This window comes from Pseudorca crassidens, chromosome 12 (assembly GCF_039906515.1).
Source record: "Pseudorca crassidens isolate mPseCra1 chromosome 12, mPseCra1.hap1, whole genome shotgun sequence".
Classification (NCBI taxonomy): Eukaryota; Metazoa; Chordata; class Mammalia; order Artiodactyla; family Delphinidae; genus Pseudorca; species Pseudorca crassidens.
This window is the reverse complement of record NC_090307.1, coordinates 84,398,771-84,417,927: the sequence shown is the minus strand read 5'-3', so window position 1 is coordinate 84,417,927 and position 19,157 is coordinate 84,398,771. Positions and strand designations below refer to the sequence as shown.

General features: G+C 50.9%; 1 protein-coding gene and 1 long non-coding RNA gene across 2 annotated transcripts; one reads left to right on the top strand and one right to left on the bottom strand.

Moving 5' to 3' along the window:
- The first annotated feature begins 7,323 nt into the window (after nucleotides 1-7,323).
- Nucleotides 7,324-17,177, top strand: HPD (4-hydroxyphenylpyruvate dioxygenase). Its single transcript, XM_067700968.1, has 14 exons — nucleotides 7,324-7,393; nucleotides 7,513-7,539; nucleotides 8,076-8,138; nucleotides 8,478-8,582; nucleotides 9,214-9,256; nucleotides 9,396-9,478; nucleotides 10,465-10,554; nucleotides 11,477-11,580; nucleotides 11,974-12,051; nucleotides 12,591-12,753; nucleotides 12,888-12,959; nucleotides 14,793-14,915; nucleotides 16,611-16,727; nucleotides 16,802-17,177. Exons 1-14 carry the CDS (start codon nucleotides 7,391-7,393, stop codon nucleotides 16,910-16,912), a joined length of 1,182 nt encoding a protein of 393 aa, XP_067557069.1. The 5' UTR covers nucleotides 7,324-7,390; the 3' UTR covers nucleotides 16,913-17,177.
- Nucleotides 12,669-16,922, bottom strand: LOC137203909 (uncharacterized). The gene is made up of 3 exons (XR_010933368.1): nucleotides 16,783-16,922; nucleotides 14,772-15,060; nucleotides 12,669-12,785 (listed from the first exon to the last, which is right to left on the bottom strand). It is a non-coding gene; the product is annotated as an uncharacterized lncRNA (long non-coding RNA).
- Nucleotides 17,178-19,157: the final 1,980 nt, after the last annotated feature.

Sequence of the window (19,157 nt, the reverse complement as noted above, 5' to 3'; positions counted from 1 at the left end):
AAGCCCCTACTTTTTTTTAAGTTGCAAGTTTTTTAAAAAATAAATTTATTAAAATTTATTTAAATAAATTTAAATTGGCTGCGTTGGGTCTTTCGTTGCCGTGCGCGGGCTTTTCTCTAGTTTCGGCCAGCAGGGGCTACTCTTCACTGCAGTGCACAGGATTCTCATTGCGGTGGCTTCTCTTGTTGCGGAGCACGGGCTCTAGGCGTGCGGGCTTCAGTAGTTGTGGCTCGTGGGCTCTAGAGTGCAGGCTCTGTATTTGTGGCACACGGGCTTAGTTGCTCCTCGGCCTGTGGGATCTTCCCGGACCAGGGCTCGAACCCGTGTCCCCTGCATTGAGGCAGATTCTCAACCACCAGTGAAGCCCAGTCCCTACTTTTATATTGTCTTGTAACCAAGACTCAAGTCTTGTTCAATTTGTCAGTCAGCTGATTTTAAAGAGTTAATAAGAAGTGTTAACAAACTCTGGTAGACCAATGCTACGAAACTCTTCTCAAAAATGAAAAGAAATACAGTCCACATAGAGGCACCAACATGGAGGACCCTCAAATGCATGATGTTGAGTTAAAGAAGCCAGGCTCACAAAGCTGCTTGCTGTCTGACTCATTTATACGACATGCTGGAAAAGGCAAAATTATGTAGACAGAAAGTAGATCAATGGTTATCAGGGAATGGGGTGGGGGAGGGATTGACTATAAAGGTACACAGCGGTGAATGGGGGGGTGGGTATGTTTCTGGGTAATGGAATTGTTTTATATCTTGATAGTGGTTGACAGTCACGTGACTATATGTTTTCAAAACTCATAGAACTGTACGCTGAAAAGGGCGAATTTCACTCTATATAAATTACACTTCAATAACTATGACCCTCAAGAAGCCATTTTAAAACTTCTGAAATCATGTAAATCATGCAAATATTTTGTGCTGCCGAACCAGAAGGGAAATTAGACATGAAGAGAAGGAAATAAACTACAGCCTGGGCTGCTCCCCAAAGAAGAGGATTCCAAAGGGCAAGGCTGAACTGGTTCTCTTTATTTAAATTCCATTTGGGACTGATTCACTTTGCTGTACACCTGAAACTAACACAACGTTGTAAATCAACTATACTCCAACTACACTTAAAATCAACAAATACTTAAAGTTATAAAACTTAAAAATAAATAAATTCCATTCAGTGGCTGACAATCAATGACATGTTTTACACTGTGGAAAATTCAAATAAACTGAAAGAACAAAATTTTAAAAGATCCATAAACAGTGTTTTTTTTCTACAAATGGTAAGTTATAAAAAGTTATAAAAGGCACTGTTCTGTGCCTTTTTTTTTTAACTTAACAATGTATCTTGAAGGTATTTCCCCACCACTAGATAGAAAGTTTTTCATTCGTTTTATAGTTACTTAATGTTTCCTCGTATTTAACCAACCCCCTGTTGATGGACATTTAAGTTGTTTACAGTATTTTCGATGATGGCAGATGAACCAAGACAAATGAACAGGCTTATAAATGAGGGTGGGGATTCACGTGGGTAGTATCTATAGCGTGAGATCTTATGCCTTTTTTTTTGTTTTTTTTTTGCCATGGACATCTTTGGAAATCCTGCGAAGCCTCTGCCTGGTACAATGTACCAAAACTCCGGACTCCCAGAGGCAAGCAGATGATCTGCATAAGCCACATTGTGGAGTTTAAACCTGATGAGCTTCTCTTCTCAGTAGTTTGTCAATTACTCCTCAATAAAGCTGGGGTCGGGGGGAACAGCAGCTTCTCTTCTGCTGCAGCAAAACCAGAGAGCTGTGTCCCAAGTTCAGGAGACAACCGAAGCCCTCCCATGCCCTTTTTGTCATGTTGGCCTTAGAACACAAGCTGAGTCCCTCAAGAATATGCAAGTCATGGCAAACTGTCTCTAAAGTCAGATGTGATTTCACAGGAGCTCATTAGCAACTAAAGACTGTTTCCAAACCTCAAAAGTGTATCTCCATTTAGAGACTGGCTCTCTTTTTCACTGTCTCCTTTTTATTCTCAGAAGGATCCAATAGGCAAAAATCATAGTAATAATTGTTCTGTTTCCGATACTCAAAGAACTCAAATTCCAAGCTGCCCATGTGGCAAAATGCAAGAAAGTTTTGTCCCAGGGATGCTTTTTTTTTTCTTGCAGCTCTCCCTAATGATGATCCTTCTCATACTTACGAAATTATAATCATGTAACATTTTATATCTGCTTTAATCGTACATACATATGTAATAGCTATAAAACACAAAGCCATTAAAAAAAATTCCTCCCCCTTTATTTTCATTGCAAATCTATTTAAACCCCTAGCAATAAATTCAACATTCACGGCAGGGGCGGGAGGGGGGCAGGGGGTCGGGTGGGCGAGGCTGTGGCAGCAGCAGCTAGAGCATCCCCCCCTGCCCTTTTTTCCCCTCTGGTTTAACTAAAGCTTTTCTCCAGCTCTGGGAACAGATTTAACTTTTTTCTTCCCCCTTAGAGGAAAAACTAATGCAAACTTTCAACATCTGGGGGGCCACCTAAAGCTCACCTTTGGGAACGTTTGGGCTGTTCTTCCTCCTGTCTAGAGGAGAGAACAAAAAACCAAAGGCAACACCCACACTGGGCATTTCCCCCTCGTTTTGGTCTGTGCAGCCTGGAGAAACCACGGGGATGCAGCTAGTCAGCTCTTTTGGGGCTCCATCTGTTGCCGTCAAACCCCAGAGGTAATTTTTACCTCACAACAGGTTCGGCTGTAGTTAAGCTGCTATCTCACACTGCCGGCAACTCCACAGCCACCCAGGCATCAAAGGCTGGTCAACCATCCCGGGAGGCCACGCAGGCCACCCGAAGGCAGGTACTGAGTGCTCAGCAAGGTCTTCAGAAAGGAGCTCAGGGCCAAGGCCACCTTGGTCATGGTCATGAGGAAGAAGAGAGACAGTATTACACAGCTAGGAAACTCACATTCACATCTTAGGAAGGACATCCCTTGCAAATCCAACCTTCCTTTCCCAAAACAGTATTTCTGCCATCTTTCAGTGAGTCGAGGGTCTGTCAGGAGAATCCCACGGCTGCCACCACTGTGTCAGGGGTTCCCAATACCACCCCCAAGTCTGATGATGTATGAGGAAGGATCACAGGACCCAGCACATAGTCATACTCACGGCTAAGTTGTATTACAGCAAAAGGAGCAAACTCAGCCCAGGGAAAAGAAGTGTGGGTAAGGTCCAGAGGAAACCAGGGGCAAGATGCTAAGGGTCTTCTCCCAGTGGGGTCGCACAGGATGCACTTATTTCCTCCAGCAAGAGGTTATGAAGTGTTTACCAGGGAAGTGGGCCTGAGCCTTAAGCTCCAGGGTTTTCATGGGAGGCTGGTCACGAAGGCACCCACTGCACAGCACGTACCAACATCCCAGGCTCCCAGGAGACAAGCAGGTGTTCGGCAGAAGCCACACTGTCTGTACAGTTTAGGCCTCTTATCATTTCTGGGGATGGTGGGAACCTTCCTGAAACCCAAGTTCCTCGATGCCAACCAAGGCTCAACCTCGCAAGCAGGTCTTTCTACAAACAGCAGCCTCAAGCCTGCTGTGTTCACCCTGTTCTACACACCAGGGCACAGTGGAGGGTGAGTCAGTGAGCCCAGCTGAATAGTGGGCTCCTTGAGCTAGGCCTCTGGAACCCAGCTCCTAGCTCAGGAGGGGCGTGAACTGGCCACTCGGGAACGAAGAGCCCAGACAGCCACACCCACCCGCCGCTAACCTCTTCTCCAACTGGGCCCAGCCTGAGAGGGAGCATCTGGGAGGGGACACGGGGTCTCCAAAAACTGGGTCCTGCGGGCCCCCCTCCCCCACCCCTGCCCACAGATGGGGGAGGCACCTAGGGGTGTATCCCGAGCGTGACTGAGACCCACAGTGTTTCCGGGAGCAAAGTCCAGAAGGTAGGAGGGACGAAGACAACAGCCCTGGCCAGCTGAGCCGGACACTTGCCTTTGGCATCCAAGGCTGCTGCTGACACGCTTCCTTGATTCAGCAAACACTGACTGTGCCGAGGACACAGGCCAGGCCAGGTTCCGTGAGCGGGGGTTTGAGTCAGCTGCCGAGGTCCCCCTCACCCGGGACGGGAGGGCTGCGCGGAGACACCTGCCCACCGTGGAAACTTCTGGCCTGTGAGCGCCACTCTGGGCCACTTCCACCCCCATTTTCTCCGTTGGAAACCTAGACCCGGGAGACCAAGGTGGGCACTAAGGGCAGGCTGGCCCAACAGGGGCAGGATAAGGAGGTGGGGCCTCCTCGCCTGCCTCCAGATTTGCCCAGAAAACAGAGAAAAGGAAAAAGGTGTCTGGACTGCTGGAAGGGGATCCAGCTTCAGAAGCAAATAGGCCAGAGCTTGGATCTCTGTTCTTACCAGCTCCACAACCCCAGGGACATATGTTCCCTCTCCGAGCCTTGGTTTCCCCATCTGTCTAGTTGGGGGATCAATATCTCCCATTTGTCTAGAAGGCAAGACAGAGGTGAAAAGTGTGGGCTCTGGAGTTAGAATAGCCTGATTCCCATTCCAGTTCTACTCTGCCACTTGCTAACTGGGTGGCTTAGGAAAGTTCTCTGATTGTCCTGGGCCCCACCTCGGGGGTTGCTGACTAAAGCTGACCCATGTCAACTAAGCAGCTGAACCTCTGACCTGGGGCTGGGGAGTTCTGAGAGGGCTTCCTGGAAGAGGTGGAAACTTGAGAGTGGCCCAGGGGACCTAGCAGGTTTTGCTGAGGAGGGTGGGGAGGGGGACTCCTCCCTGCTACAAGCCCCTCTCTGCTCCCTGGTTGGTAGGGAAAGACATGGGAGGCAGGGAGGGAGGAGGGGAGGAAGAAAAGAGGGGAGTAATGTCAGGCACCTTCTTGCTGTTTGTCAGTTTTTCTCATATGAGAAATGAGAATGTTGGATTGAATGATCCAAGAGGTCATAACTTGCCAAGATTATGTTTTTCTGTATTAAAAAAAAAAAAGGCTTCTCACACCAAAAGCAAAAGCAAAAATAAACAAGTGGGACTAGCATCAAACTAAAAAGTTTCTGCACAGCAAAGGAAACCATAAACAAAATGAAAAGGCCACTTACTGAGTGGGAAGAAATATTTGCCAATCATATATTTGATAAGGGGATAACATCTAAAATATACTGAATATAAAGAACTCATAACTCACTAGCAAAAAAACAAATAATCGGATTGAAAAATGGGCAGAAGATCTAGACATTCTTCCAAAGACATACGTACAGATGGCAAACAGGTACATGAAAAGATGCAGAACATCACTAATCGTCAGGAAAACGCAAATCAAGACCACCATAAGCTATCACCTCACACCTGTTAGAATGGCTATCATCAAAAAGACAAGACATGGGCTTCCCTGGTGGTACAGTGGTTGAGAGTCTGCCTGCCGATGCAGGGGACACAGGTTCGTGCCCCGGTCCGGGAAGATCCCACATGCCGCGGAGCGGCTGGGCCCGTGAGCCATGGCCGCTGAGCCTGCACGTCCGGAGCCTGTGCTCCGCAACGGGAGAGGCCACAACAGTGAGAGGCCCGCGTACCGCACAAAAAAAAAAAAAAAAAGACAAGACATAAGCATTGGCAAGGATGTGGAGAAAAGGAAACCCTTGTGCACTGCTGGTGGGAATGTAAATTGGTGCAGCCACTATGGAAAACAATATGGAGATTCCTCAAAAAATTAAAAGTAGAACTATGATCCAGCAATTCTACTTCTGGGTATATATCAAAGAAAACAAAAATACTAACTCAGAAAGATATCTGCATCCCCATGTTCATTGCAGCATTATTTACAATATCCAAGATATAGAAGCAGCCTAAGTGCCCATCAATGGCTGAATGGATAAAGAAAATGTGGTGTGTATATATATACACAGTGTAATATTTTTTCAATATTTATTTATTTATTTTGGCTGCGCCAGGTCTTAGGTGTGGTATGCAGGATCTTTAGTTGCAGCACCTCAGATCTTTAGTTGTGGCATGCGGGCTTCTTAGCTGCAGTATATGGACTCAGTTGTGGCATGCATGTGGCATCTAGTTCCCCGAGCAGGGATCGAACCTGCGGCCCCTGCAGTGGAAGCGCAGAGTCTTAACCAATGGACTGCCAGGGAAGTCCCATAAACTTTTTTTTTTTTTAGTTTAAATAAATTGGAAAGAAAACCTATGAGTTATTTATAATTAGGACAAAATAAATATTACTCTCAAAAGACAACAACAACAAAAACGGCTAATGCAGGACATTTAGGGAGCCAAAATGCAAGAGGGTGGGGTGGGGTTGGCACAGTCCCTGGCTGAGACTGCCAGCTTCAGGGTCTTGGAAGAGTTTCCAGGCAAAGAGGATAGTTGATGAAGTCAGTTCCCCAGGAAGATGTCTCAGCAACAGAGTTTCTGGGGACGGACGTGGAGCTAGAGGCAGGGGGCTGTCCTGGAGCCCTCAGGTAAATGCCACAGCTGGCCAGCAGTTACCACTCCATCTTCCAGGAAAGTGAGCCTTGAGGATTCGGGTATGGGGGATGCTGGGGAGGAATCCAGGCCTTCCTCCTCCCAGGGCCGTAAGCTCCCCCTTCCCACCACTCTGGGCCAGGAGTAGGGCCACAACCTCTTTCCCAACACCCAGGCTGTGGCAACGCCAAGGCCTCCCTATTCTCCATCAGCCCCCCACGCAAAGCCCCAAAGAAACATAACTAATCATAACCAGCATTAACAGAGATTTTACTGTGTGCCAGATTCTATTCCAAAAACTTATGTTTATCTCATTTAATGCCCCGCTACACTACTATTGTTCCCATTTTACAGATGGGAGACTGAGGCTTAGAGGAGTTCGGTAACTTTCCCCAGTCACATAGTATGTAGACCTCCAGGATCCAAACCCCCACACCCATGCCTCTAACCACTAATGAATACAAGCTTTTTACCTAAATATAAACCATACACTTGCTACGCAAACAAGTGGCTGGCTTCAAGACCAGTCCCTAATCCCCCTCAAATTCTCCCTGAATAAGAATGCTGGAGCCACCTCTGCACCCAAGCTGGCCTTGGCTTCTCAGCTTTGGATTCTGGAGGGCAAAGATCGCAGTCCCAGCCCAGGGTCCTGGAAAGAATGTGCCCTTGGCTTCTGGCCCCGGCTCTGCCCCCAACTGGCTGGTGGCCTTGGGCGAGTCACTCCCCCTTTCTAGGCCTGACAGCATCACCCTGTCCAATGAGGCCGTGCCTGGATCAGAGGCTTCCAGGCCTAGGAGCTTCCAGGATCACCTCCCACCCCCAGGAAGGCCAGGAGGCCAGGGGCGGGACTTGCTGGGTGTTAAATATTTCTGTCCAGCACTCTGCTGGCCTCTCATCCCAGTCTTCCCAGGAGGAAGTGTGACCAAGATCAGTCATGGTAAGAGCCTGCCTGGAGCCATGGCAGCTTTTGCCAACGGCCACGGATCTGGAGTGAGATTTCCAGAAGCACCTTGTGTCCAAGTTTCCATGTCTTACTGTCCTTTTCTTTCTCCTTAGACGACTTACAGCAACAAAGGAGAGAAGGTAAGCAGGAGGGGAAATGTGGGGTCAGGGCCCCGGGAGACCGGGATGCTAGCAAAGAGCAGAAGAGGAATAATAGCTACAAGGGTTACGTGACGTTCTGGATGCACACTCAAGTTCATCTCTGCCCCCGCTGCCACGTCTAGACTGAGCTGGACTCAACCTTGCCCTCCTAAGAAAAACTTTTACCTCTTCTTAAATTCCTGCCAATCCCTTAATCCTGTCTGGAAGTTCTTTCTAAGGTCTAACTTAAATCTGTGTCGCTGCAGCATAAGGCTGTTTCCCCCTGTGAAACTTGGGCAGGCCTCCCAGGGGAGAGGGGGGCTCACCAATCCTGAGCCCACAGGAGCTCAGTTTCTACATGAGAAACCTTTCGAGGCTTGGCAAGCCTTCAGGGCAGCAGGGTGGGGCGGGCTGGCTTCTCCTCAGTTCTTGGATTGAGGGTGGGACAAGGGAGGTGGCTAGGGGACACCTCTCCACTTGCACTTTTCTAGACCCACTTCTAGGGACTAAGCCTTGCCCCTTCTCTTCTTCTGCAGCCTGAGAGAGGCCGATTCCTCCACTTTCACTCCGTGACCTTCTGGGTTGGCAACGCGAAGCAGGTAAAAGCTGGGCAAGGTGTTGGGAGTGGATAGAGGGCAGGCAAGGGGGCCTCTAGGACAAGGGCAGGTCTCCAGCTGGGTCTGTGATTGGGCCCTGGGACGGGAGGATCAGGGCCAATGTTGGGAGAGTCCCAGGATGGACAGTCACTCTTTGGATCCTAATTACACAATCAGGGCCACGGATCCCAGTGGGAAACTTACCTGAGATCAGCGTGGGCCAGGGACCAGGCTTTCTTCCCAGGAGGATCTCGGCAGCTGGGGCAACAGGGCAGATAGGCTTGGGGGACTGGGGGCCTGCCCCTCGACCCTCACGGGCCCGTCTGCAACTCTGTGATTCAGGCTGCGTCGTACTACTGCAACAAGATGGGCTTTGAACCCCTAGCCTACAAGGGCCTGGAGACAGGTTCCCGGGAGACAGTCAGCCACGTGATCAAGCAAGGGAAGGTGAGTCTCCGCCCAGGACCCTACCCATCCAGGAGGGCCATCTCTCTCCCTGCTGGTCTCTGAGCTCCCTGACAGCTCTGGCACCTCTGGGTGCAGGAGGCCAGGAAGCCCTTCCTCCAGGCGGCCCAGTGCTCTTCCAGGCTGCCCGGTGTGGTTAGCGGAGCGTGCACTGAGGTCAGCCTTCACTGGGCCCTCCACCGGCACCTTCGTACGACATGCAACAGGGACCTTCTTGGTTTGGTCTACTTCTCGGCCTGGCCCGACGCTGGTCTCACAGACGTTCAGGAAAAGTTGGCAAAGGCCTCAGACGTCAGACTGGAAATCTAAGCAGTGCCCTGGTCCATGGATCCCTGGGGCTCTCCCCAATGGGAGGCTTGACTGGCAGCTCATCCCAAGGCCCCAGGAGGGTCTGTCACGGGAGAAGCCCCCATCCCTCAGGACCAGAGGGGAAGCTAAGGCTGAGAAAGGACAGGAACCCAGGGTCAACAGTCCTGCCTGGCTGGGAAGAGGGGTCTTGTCCTAATGTCCCACCAGGGGTATCTCACTGGTGGGCAGGGAGGGGGGCCGGGGATGCACCTCTAGAAGCTCACCTGAGCCACCAGCCACACCTCCCTTCTCCTCTACATCTTAGATTGTGTTCATCTTCTCCTCTGCCCTCAACCCCTGGAACAAAGGTGAGGGGGCCCCAGAGGGTTCGGGGTGCCAGGGAGTGGAGACATGGTTTTGTGGGTGGGGGCTAGGGACACAGGGGTGGATCAGGGTTCAGGGAGGGGCCATGACTCCAGCGCCACCTGCCTCCCCTGCCGGCCACAGAGATGGGCGATCACCTGGTGAAACATGGCGACGGAGTGAAGGACATTGCCTTCGAGGTGGAGGACTGTGACTACATCGTGCAGGTGAGGCCGCACCTGGGCTGGTGTGGAGACGAAGCAGTAAGGCTCAGCCTGCCCTCTGTCTGCGACAGGGACCCCCATCAGTCAGGGCTGGAGGACACTGCCACGCTGGAGTGATGTGCCCAGATGTTGGCTGACACACACCTGAGTTCCAGTGACACCCTGCCCCTTAGTAGCCGTGCAACCTCTGTCTGAGCCTCAGTTTCTGCATCTGTAAAATGGGGATAACCACCTACCTCACTGAGTTGTTACAAAGAGGAAACGAGGTCACAATTATCATTTCTTGGGCCTGACTGTACCAAACGCTGTATTCAAGAGGCAGTTTAGATGTTCAGAGTGTAGATTCCAGAGGCAGACTGCTGGGTCTCTATCTTATTAGCTGTGTGACTTCAGGTGAGTGACTTAAATTCTCTGTGCCTCAATGTTCTCATCTATAAAATAGAGACAATTATAGTGCCTTTCATGTAATGTTGCTGTGCAGATTAAAGAGGCTAGTACTTACAACAGTGCCTGACATGTGATAAGCATAGACATGCAGTAATAAGGTTTTGCTAAATATCAAATACATGATTCATGCATGTAAGGCATTTGACAGAGGGTGTGACACATAGTAGGTGCTCAATAAATGTCAGCTTGTATTTGTCTTATCCAACCACCCTTTTTACAGATGAAGAAACTGAAGACTAGAGAGGGCGAAGGGCCACAGAGTGAGTTAGCATAGGACAGGCAGGACAGACCCCCACCCCCACCTGGTTTGTCTTAAATAGCCCCAGCTCTGGGCCTGGACCTCAGTTTCCCTATCTGCCAAATGGGCATGAGCCATGGGTGTCAAGGGCAACAGCTAAAGTTCGCTGGAGTTCCTGCCTGGGGCTGGAAAAACTGGAGGAGGCTGCGGCAGGACCACGCAGAGAGGATCCAGCAGCGGCAGCCAAAGGGTCCAGCACTGAGGGTCCAGCACTGACCACCTCCCCACCCCATCTCCTCTGCAGAAAGCCCGGGAACGAGGCGCCAAGATCGTGCGGGAACCCTGGGTAGAGCAAGATAAGTTTGGGAAGGTGAAGTTTGCTGTGCTGCAGACGGTGAGTTAACCTCAGTGCCCCACCTCTCTTGCTGTCAGCAGCCACTTAGATCCCAGGACCCCCCTCCGCAGCCCCTGACCCCATTATACCATCCCACACTTGTGCCTCAAAGTGCAGACATTCTCCCTGGACCCTGATCTCCTGTATTCTTGGCTGGTGTGCAGAGGCTGAGGAGGGCTACCAGTCACGCCTCTGGGCTTCCCTTCCTCCCCAGTGGGGGCTGATAGCATGGGGATGCAAGGAAGGAGATGGGTGGGTCTGGGGAAGGAGGTGGAAGGGAAGCCCTGCCCCACTCAAGCTATGTGACTTTGGGCAAATCACTTCACCTCCCTGGGACTCCGTTTAAATGAGCAAGTTACCACCTGCGTGGCCCACCTGTGTGATCTGCCACACGCTAATTAACCGTTCTGTGCCTGTTTCTTCAGCTATAACTCCTCCCACGGTCATTTAAAGGATCAAATGAGATGATTTGTGTATAGCACTTAGAACAACAGCGCTTGGCATATCACAGACACGCAGCAAAGATTACCTGATACAATCATAGGTCCTTCCTCCTCAAGATTTAATACAACTCAAAGATTGTTAGAATGATTGAAAAGGCCCTTCCATATAATTAGATCCAACACCCTCATCATCTTCATTCAGGCAACACATTTTAATCGAGCACCTATTATGTGCCAGGACAGCATCATGAGCAAAATGGCATCCCCGCCTCCACAGAGCTTCTGGTCCTGTGGGGCAGACAGACTGTCAAATTCCCAAATGTCAGACTGCAATTCATTTTGGAAAGGGGAAGTGACTTGCCCAAAATCACACTTGGAGTTAGGGCCAGGTCTGGGTTGGAACCCAGGGCTGTGTTGGCACCATGAAATGCAGCCTGGCCTCAGCAGGGGTGGGACCTCAGGCTGTTCGCCACCCACAGTATGGGGACACTACCCACACCCTGGTGGAGAAGATGAGCTACACCGGCTGCTTCCTGCCTGGATTCGAGGCCCCAGCATTCGTCGACCCCCTACTTTCCAAGCTGTGAGTGCCCCTTGGGGCAAGGGTGGGGTGCCCTCTCTTCCACGCAGAGGGGACAGAGCATCTTGGTCCCTGCTGGGGAGCCCCTGAGCATCCCAGGATGGCTTGAAGAGGCAGCATAGAGGCCAAGAGCCTAGGGTCTGGAACCCAACTGCCTTGGTTCAAATCCCAGCTCTGTCACTTACTAGCTATTTAACCTTGGCAAGTTATTTTTCTAAGCCTCAGTTTCTTCATCTGTAAAATGGGGCTAGTAACAGTGCGTGAGTTGATGCAGATAGTGTGTCTATAGTAAGTGCTATGGAAATAATGAGCAGTTACTGTTATTGAGGGGCTGGTGGAAGGAAGAGATTTAGGGAGTAGCCTTCTCCTCACCCCCTAACTGCCTCCCTCTCCCAGGCCCAACTGCAGTCTCGAGAGAATTGATCACATTGTGGGAAACCAGCCTGATCAGGAGATGCTGTCTGCCTCAGAATGGTGAGTCCCTGGCCCAAGCCCTTCCCACATGTGTGACAGGCCCACTCCCAGGTGTTGTCAGGAAATAGAGCACGAGGTGGGGCCAGGTTAGTCTGAGGTCACTGATTCATCTGTTCCCTGAAAAAGTGTCACCATGGAGACCAGAGGATTTAAGGCCCAAAGTGACCCACCGGTCTCCCTCTGAGGAACCTTGGGGAATCAACACAGGGGGTGTCACAGTCCAGGGAGGCTTGGAGGAAGGCTGTCACTACCCAAAGAGCATGTGTGTGCAAATTAGAAGCAAGTACCCTTTCTCAAAAGCACCTCCATCTGTTGGAGCGGTGCCATGTATACGGATCTTGTTATCAGATGCTTTACTTCCACCTAAAGGAAAATTGTCATAATAAAGGTACAAACCTATGATGTGCGTGATGTGAAAGGTGGTACCCTTTTTGGAGCCTGCTCAGGGAACAAATTCTGGAAGGTGGAATAGGGGCAGGGGGCAGGTCCCAGGCCAACATCAGAGCCATTGTGCCAGATGTTCCGGCCACCCCCCACAGGTACCTGAAGAACCTGCAGTTCCACCGTTTCTGGTCCGTGGATGACACGCAGGTGCACACGGAGTACAGCTCTCTGCGGTCCATCGTGGTGGCCAATTACGAGGAGTCCATCAAAATGCCCATTAACGAGCCAGCGCCGGGCAGGAAGAAGTCCCAGATCCAGGTGGGGCCTCCCTCGGGCCCCGGGGGCCTTGGCTGGGGAAGAATGAAGTAGGGAAGAGGTTTGAGGGCTCTTGCAGGGGCAGGGGTGTGGGTGACGGGGCCACTGACAATGGTTTCCTTGCTCCCCTCCCACAGGAATATGTGGACTATAACGGGGGCGCTGGGGTCCAGCACATCGCTCTCAAGACTGAAGACATCATCACAGCGGTTAGAAGCCCATTCCTGGTCCTAATTCACCTCCCATTCAGCTCCAGAGCCAAACTCTGCAAACTGAGTCAGAGGCTGGGGATGGGGGTGACGAGTGGCAGTCCTGGGTCCCCTTCGTCAGCCCAGATGGCTGACAGGGCTCCCTTACTGGCTCGTGCCATTCATGTGCAGGCATAGTCCCACCCTAGAGAGTTTGGTCTCTCTGCTACAGAAGTAGCAAGTGCCAGAGTAACAAGAAGCCTGGGCTCTAGACCTGGTTCTGCCAGTAACATACTGTGAGTCTTTGGGGGATTCAACCCCCTCTCTGGGCTTCAGCTGCATCAAATTGAAAATGAGGATATTAAGCTACAAGATCCACTAGATCCTTTCATCTAAACTAAATGTCCTGAGTCTATGGCTCCAGCCCTTGGGGAGGCTGGGTCCTACCTGTTCTTAATGTGGCAGTACGACCAAGTGGACAAGAGCCTGGCCTGTCCCATTCAGCCCTGGCCCAACCAAGAATTCACCATGACCATGGCAACTTCATTCATTCATTCACGCAATAGATGCTTATTGATCACCTACTATGTGCCAGGCACTGTTTCAGGTACTTGGGACACATTAGCCAACAAGACAATAGTTTCTACCCTTACGGAGGCACAAAACAAAATTAGTAAAATATCTCTGTTAGATGGCAGTGAGTGCTCTAGAGGAAAATCAAGCAGGGCCATGGACGAGGGAGGGTGAAGGACATTTTTTTTTTTTTAATTTCAAGTTTTTCTTTTTCTTTTTTATTTATTTATTTTGGCTGTGCCAGGTTTTAGCTGCGGCACACGGGATCTTCGTTGTGGCACGCGGGCTTCTTAGTTGCGTCATGTAGGATCTAGTTCCCTGACCAGGGATCGAACCCAGGCCCCTGCACTGGGAGGGCAGAGTCTTACCCACTGGACCACCAGGGAAGTCCCAGGACTTTGTATATTTAAATTAGGCGGTCACCAAAGTCCTGGCGCTAAGAAGGAGACATTTAAGAATGCAGAAGACATTGGGCTTCCCTGGTGGCGCAGTGGTTGAGAAACTGCCTGCCGATGCAGGGGACACGGGTTCGTGCCCCAGTCTGGGAAGATCCCACATGCCGCGGAGCGGCTAGGCCTGTGAGCCATGGCCGCTGAGTCTGCGCGTCTGGAGCCTGTGCTCCGCAACGGGAGAGGCCACAACAGTGAGAGGCCCGTGTGCCCCCCCCAAAAAAAAAAAATGCAGAGGAGAGAGGAAGCAGTGGAAATCTGGGGAAAGCGCCCCAGGAATAAGGGACATCCAGGGTAGAGGAAGGTTAAAGGAACAGCTGGAACAGAATGAACAAGGAAGAGAAGGGTAGGAGATGCGGTCAGAAGGTAGGAGTGGGGGCAGATAGTGAGGACTTTAAATTTGACTCTGAGACACCACCGTTGGTAAGCAGAGGAGTGACATGATTTGACTTGTATTTTAGTAAAATCCCTCTGGCTCCTATGTTGAGAATAGATATTAATACTTAATCTCTCAATGCCTCAGTTTTCCCAGCTATGAAATGGGGAGAACAATCATCTAAATGTCTCAAAAGATTAGTGCATCAACATAATGAGACAGTACATAGAAAGTGCTCGAGAGAGGCACGTAGTGAGGTCCCATAAATGTTAGTGATTGCTGTTCTTCCATCGGGACCCACAAGGCCCAAAGAAGGAAGGGGATGAGGTCACACTGCATCCTGGCAGTTTGGGGAAGCTGGAGTAGGGACCCTGCATCCTCCTGGCCCAGCACTTCCCCCTGGCTGGGAGTGTTGAGCATGGAGAGAGGATTGACCTTGACCCTGCTCTGAGACAGATTCGCCACTTGAGAGAGAGAGGCATGGAGTTTTTGGCTGTTCCGTCCACATACTACAAACAACTGCGGGAGAAGCTCAAGTCGGCCAAGATCCGGGTGAAGGAGAATATTGACGTTCTGGAGGTAAGGCCTCGAACAGGATCCTCAGTCAGCCGAGAACAAGCCCTGAGTTCCATCTTGCCTCACAAATGCTGTCTCAACCTTGCATCAGGCACTGGGATGCAGCCAGGAAAGCAGACCAGGTCCCTGCCATCATGGAACTTGCATTCTAGTGAGAAGACAGATGACAAATAAACAACACAAACACCATTGGAGAGAGAGAGAGAGTTGGTGCTGTGCAGAAACTTAAAACAGGCTATGACAGAGAGTGATCTGGGGCTGCTACATAGGAGGCAGTCAGGGAAGGCCTCTCTGAGGAGGTGACATTTCAGTGAAATCAAGATGATGAAAGGGAGTTGGCTGTGTGAAGACCTAGAGAAAGAGCAGTCCTGGCAGAGGGAACAGCAAGTGCAAATGTCCTGAGGTAAGAGCAAGCTCTGAGTATTTGAGAAACAGAAAGAGGGCCAGAGTGAATGAAAGGAAGTGTTTGAGGAGTGGCCCAGGTCAAAGAGGTAGGCAGGAGCCGATTCCTCTGGTAGGCTATTTAAGAGTTCGGATTTTGTTCTTCTGTGGCCAGAAACCATTGGAGGTTTTTCTGGTTTTGTTTTTGACATCTTTATTGATATTTAAGGCACAAAACATACATCATTTTTTAAAATACACAATTCAGTGGTTTTTGGCTCTTCACTGTATTACGCAGCCATCATTGAAATCAATTTTGGAACATTTTCATCACTCTAAAAGGAGACCTGAAACCTCTTAGAAACCACCTCTCAATCTCCCCATTCCACCTCCTCACCCTCAGCCCTAGGCAACCACTGATCTTCTGTCTCTATAGAGCTGCTTTTTCTGAACATGTCATATAAATGGAATCACATAATCTTTTGTGACTGGTTTCTTTCACTCAGCATCATGTTTTCAAGGTTCATCTGTATTGTAGCACGTGTCAGTACTTTGTTCCTTTTTATAGCTGAATAATATTCCATTGGATGAATAGACCACATTTTGCTTACCCACTCATCAGTTGATGGACATTTGCTTCCACTTTTTGGCTATCATGAATAATGCTATGATCATCTGGGTAACAAGTAGCTGTGTGGACATACGTTTTAATTCTCTTGGGTAGATACCTAGGAGTTAAATTCCTGGGTCGGTCATATGGTAACTCTACTTCTACTTTTTTTTTGCCGTACGTGGGCCTCTCACTGTTGTGGCCTCTCCTGTTGCGGAGCACAGGCTCCGGACGCGCAGGCTCAGCGGCCATGGCTCACGGGCCCAGCCACTCCACGGCACGTGGGATCTTCCCGGACCGGGGCACGAACCCGTGTCCCCTGCATCGGCAGGCAGACTTTCAATCACTGCGCCACCAGGGAAGCCCCACTGGAGAGTTTTAAACAGGGGAGTGAGATGATCTGATTTTGAAAGACCCCTGAATGTGAGGAAGATGGATTGTAAGGAGGCAAGAGCAGAAGCAGGGAGAGCTGTGTGGGTGCTACTTGGGTGGTCCAGGCCAGCCTTGGGTGGCTAACACAGGGGCTGAGGCGGGAGGTGGAGGTGTCTGGAACTGCTGCAGAAAAGGGTCTTTTCTTGGCTTTGGGGGTGCAGGAGCCCCCCCAAAGGGGGCTTTCTAAATATTTAGGCCTTTCTAAATATCCCACCATTTCAGGCTAGAGGGGCCAGCCAGCCTCCCCCTTACCCAGTCCCCTGTCTCCCACCTAGGAGCTGAAAATCCTGGTGGACTACGACGAGAAAGGCTACCTCCTGCAGATTTTCACCAAGCCCATGCAGGACCGGCCCACGCTCTTCCTGGAAGTCATTCAGCGCTACAACCACCAGGTACCACTAAGGACCGCCTGTCCCCAGCGGTTGGCTTTCTGGGTCCGCAGCTCACCTCCTTTCTCCCGCTCCAGGGTTTTGGAGCCGGCAACTTCAACTCACTGTTCAAGGCCTTCGAGGAGGAGCAGGACCTGCGGGGCAACCTCACCGACATGGAGACCAACGGGACTGTGCCCGGCATGTAGGCCGCTCTGGTGCCGCCTGACCCACCGAAGCCCCGCCCACCTGCCGGCGCACGGTGGGCCACGCCCCCTCGTCCTGGAACGCGCCCACTCCACAGGCCCTGAACAGCGAGCGAGCCCTCCTTACTGGCCGCTCCCTTTAGACCCCGCCCACCAGCCGCCTCCGGGACCTCCCACACACACAAGACTCCGCCTACCTCCTAACTCGCCCTCTCGGTTGGGCTGTTCAGTCTCCCGCCCTCCGGAATAAAGCGGACTGGGGTCCAAGGCGGTGTCCACGTGTTTGTGCCGGGCTGGAGCAGTGAGGTTCTTTGGCCGCCAGGGGGAGCTCAGGGCGGCAGCACTGTAGGAGACATCCGCGTTAGGAGTTCAGAGGCTGCGGGAGCCGAGGAGGCGCCGGGGGCTAGCGCTGGGCTGAGTAGGACCGCGCAGGTTGCGGGGAGTTCTGGAACCAAGAGGTGCAGAGGGCCTACACGCTAAAGGGAAAGACAGACAATAGCGTTTTGTAGAGTGGTAAATGCTATTAAGAAAATAAAGCGGGTGATGAGCTCGTGTAGAGGTGAAGGTGGGAGGAAGGACTAATGTCGATCGAGGGAAGGCCCCTCTGGGAGGTGACATTTGGGAGCCAGCCATGGGAAAATCTGGGGAAAGAGCATCCCAGGAAGAGGGTACAGCAAGGGTAAAGGCCCTAAGGTGGGACAAAGCTTGGCAGCATCCTGTCTGATGGCGTTCTGATCTCCAAGGATGAGCTGTACCCAACTTTGCTGCCCTGAACCCAAACCTCTGGACTTAGGAAAGTGTTAGTCCAGGGACTTTGGGGCATCATCCTCGCTCAGCACCCATGGCACATGGTTCCTGGTGTGAGAGCTGGTAGAAGGGATCTGCGCCCCTCAGCTTCTGCCCTCTACCAGCAGCACGGCAGACACCAGTGCCTACTCCCCCACACCCCCTGTGCAGCTCTACTCCCCCCAACCCTGCTCCAGACGTGGACTCCATTTGAAGAGAGCCTAGTTCATACTCAGGTGTGAATGGCCCTTGCAAAAAAGAGTGACACAGTTGGGAAAGGAGCTACTGGTCCTAAAACAGAAGGAAAATTTTCTTCAAAACTGGAGAAAAGGAGGTGGGGGCAAATAGGACCTCTTCTGCTTCTGATTTTGATTTTTTCTTTCTCTGCTTTTCTTTTTTTTCTTCGTTTTCTTTTCTTTTTCTTTCTTTTTTTTTTTTTTTTTGGCTGCACCGCACAGCCTGTGGGATCTTAGTTCCAATCAAGGATCGAACCCTGGCCCTGGGCGGTGAGAGTGCGAAGCCCTAACCACCGGCCGGCCAGGGAATTCCCTACTTCTGATGCTTGACAACCCTCCCTGGGGAGGAGTCAACTCAGAACTAGAAGCAGATGGATCTCAGTGTAAGAAAAAAAAATCGGAGTTGTTGTAATGGAGGAATTGGGAGGAATTTTTCCACCCCCCTCAGGTTATAGAAATCAGGGCTTCTAGGATCATGAATTCAGAAATGAAAAGAACAGCAGTGAGAAACCAGAGGAACAACGGCAGGTCCCAGGCCAGTGCTGCTGGCCAAAGATACCCTCCCTCTATTTTCCCATGGTTCATGCAAAGAAGGGAAATTCTGTAACACAGGGGGCTGCAAACTGGTAGCTCACGGGCCAGATCTGGCTCACAGATGTATTTTATTTCGTCTGCCTGATTTTAACAAATTCGAGTCAACCTTTCAGAAGGTCAGGATATTTCACATACAAACTCTACGGTTCTGGTTCCACCTGGGACAACCAGGCAGTTCTGGCCTTGCCTTCCTGTGCAGTGACAACCAGCTGGCACAGGGCAGTAGGTGCCTCTTCAGATGGGGCATGGACAGAGCCGACCCTCATTAGCTGAACACAGACTAGGGAGCCCCACTACCTGGTCAGCCGCTTACTAGCTGTGTGTGGTCTTGGGCAAGCTACTTGATCTCTCAGTGCCTCGGTTTCCCTTGTCTGTTAAATAAGGATAATACCTCCTAGCGCTACTGTTTTTTGGTGGTTGTTTTTTGTTCGTTTTGTTTGTTTGTGGCTGAGTGGTATGCAGGATCTTAGTTCCCCGACCAGGTATCAAACCCCGGGCTCCCTGCAGTGGAAGCACGGCGTCTTAACCGCTGGACCGCCAGGGGAGTCCTGCACTACGGTGAGTTTGATATCAAAGATGTTTAAAACTGTTGCTGGCACAGCCTCAGTGCTATGTGTTTGCTCTTGTTATTT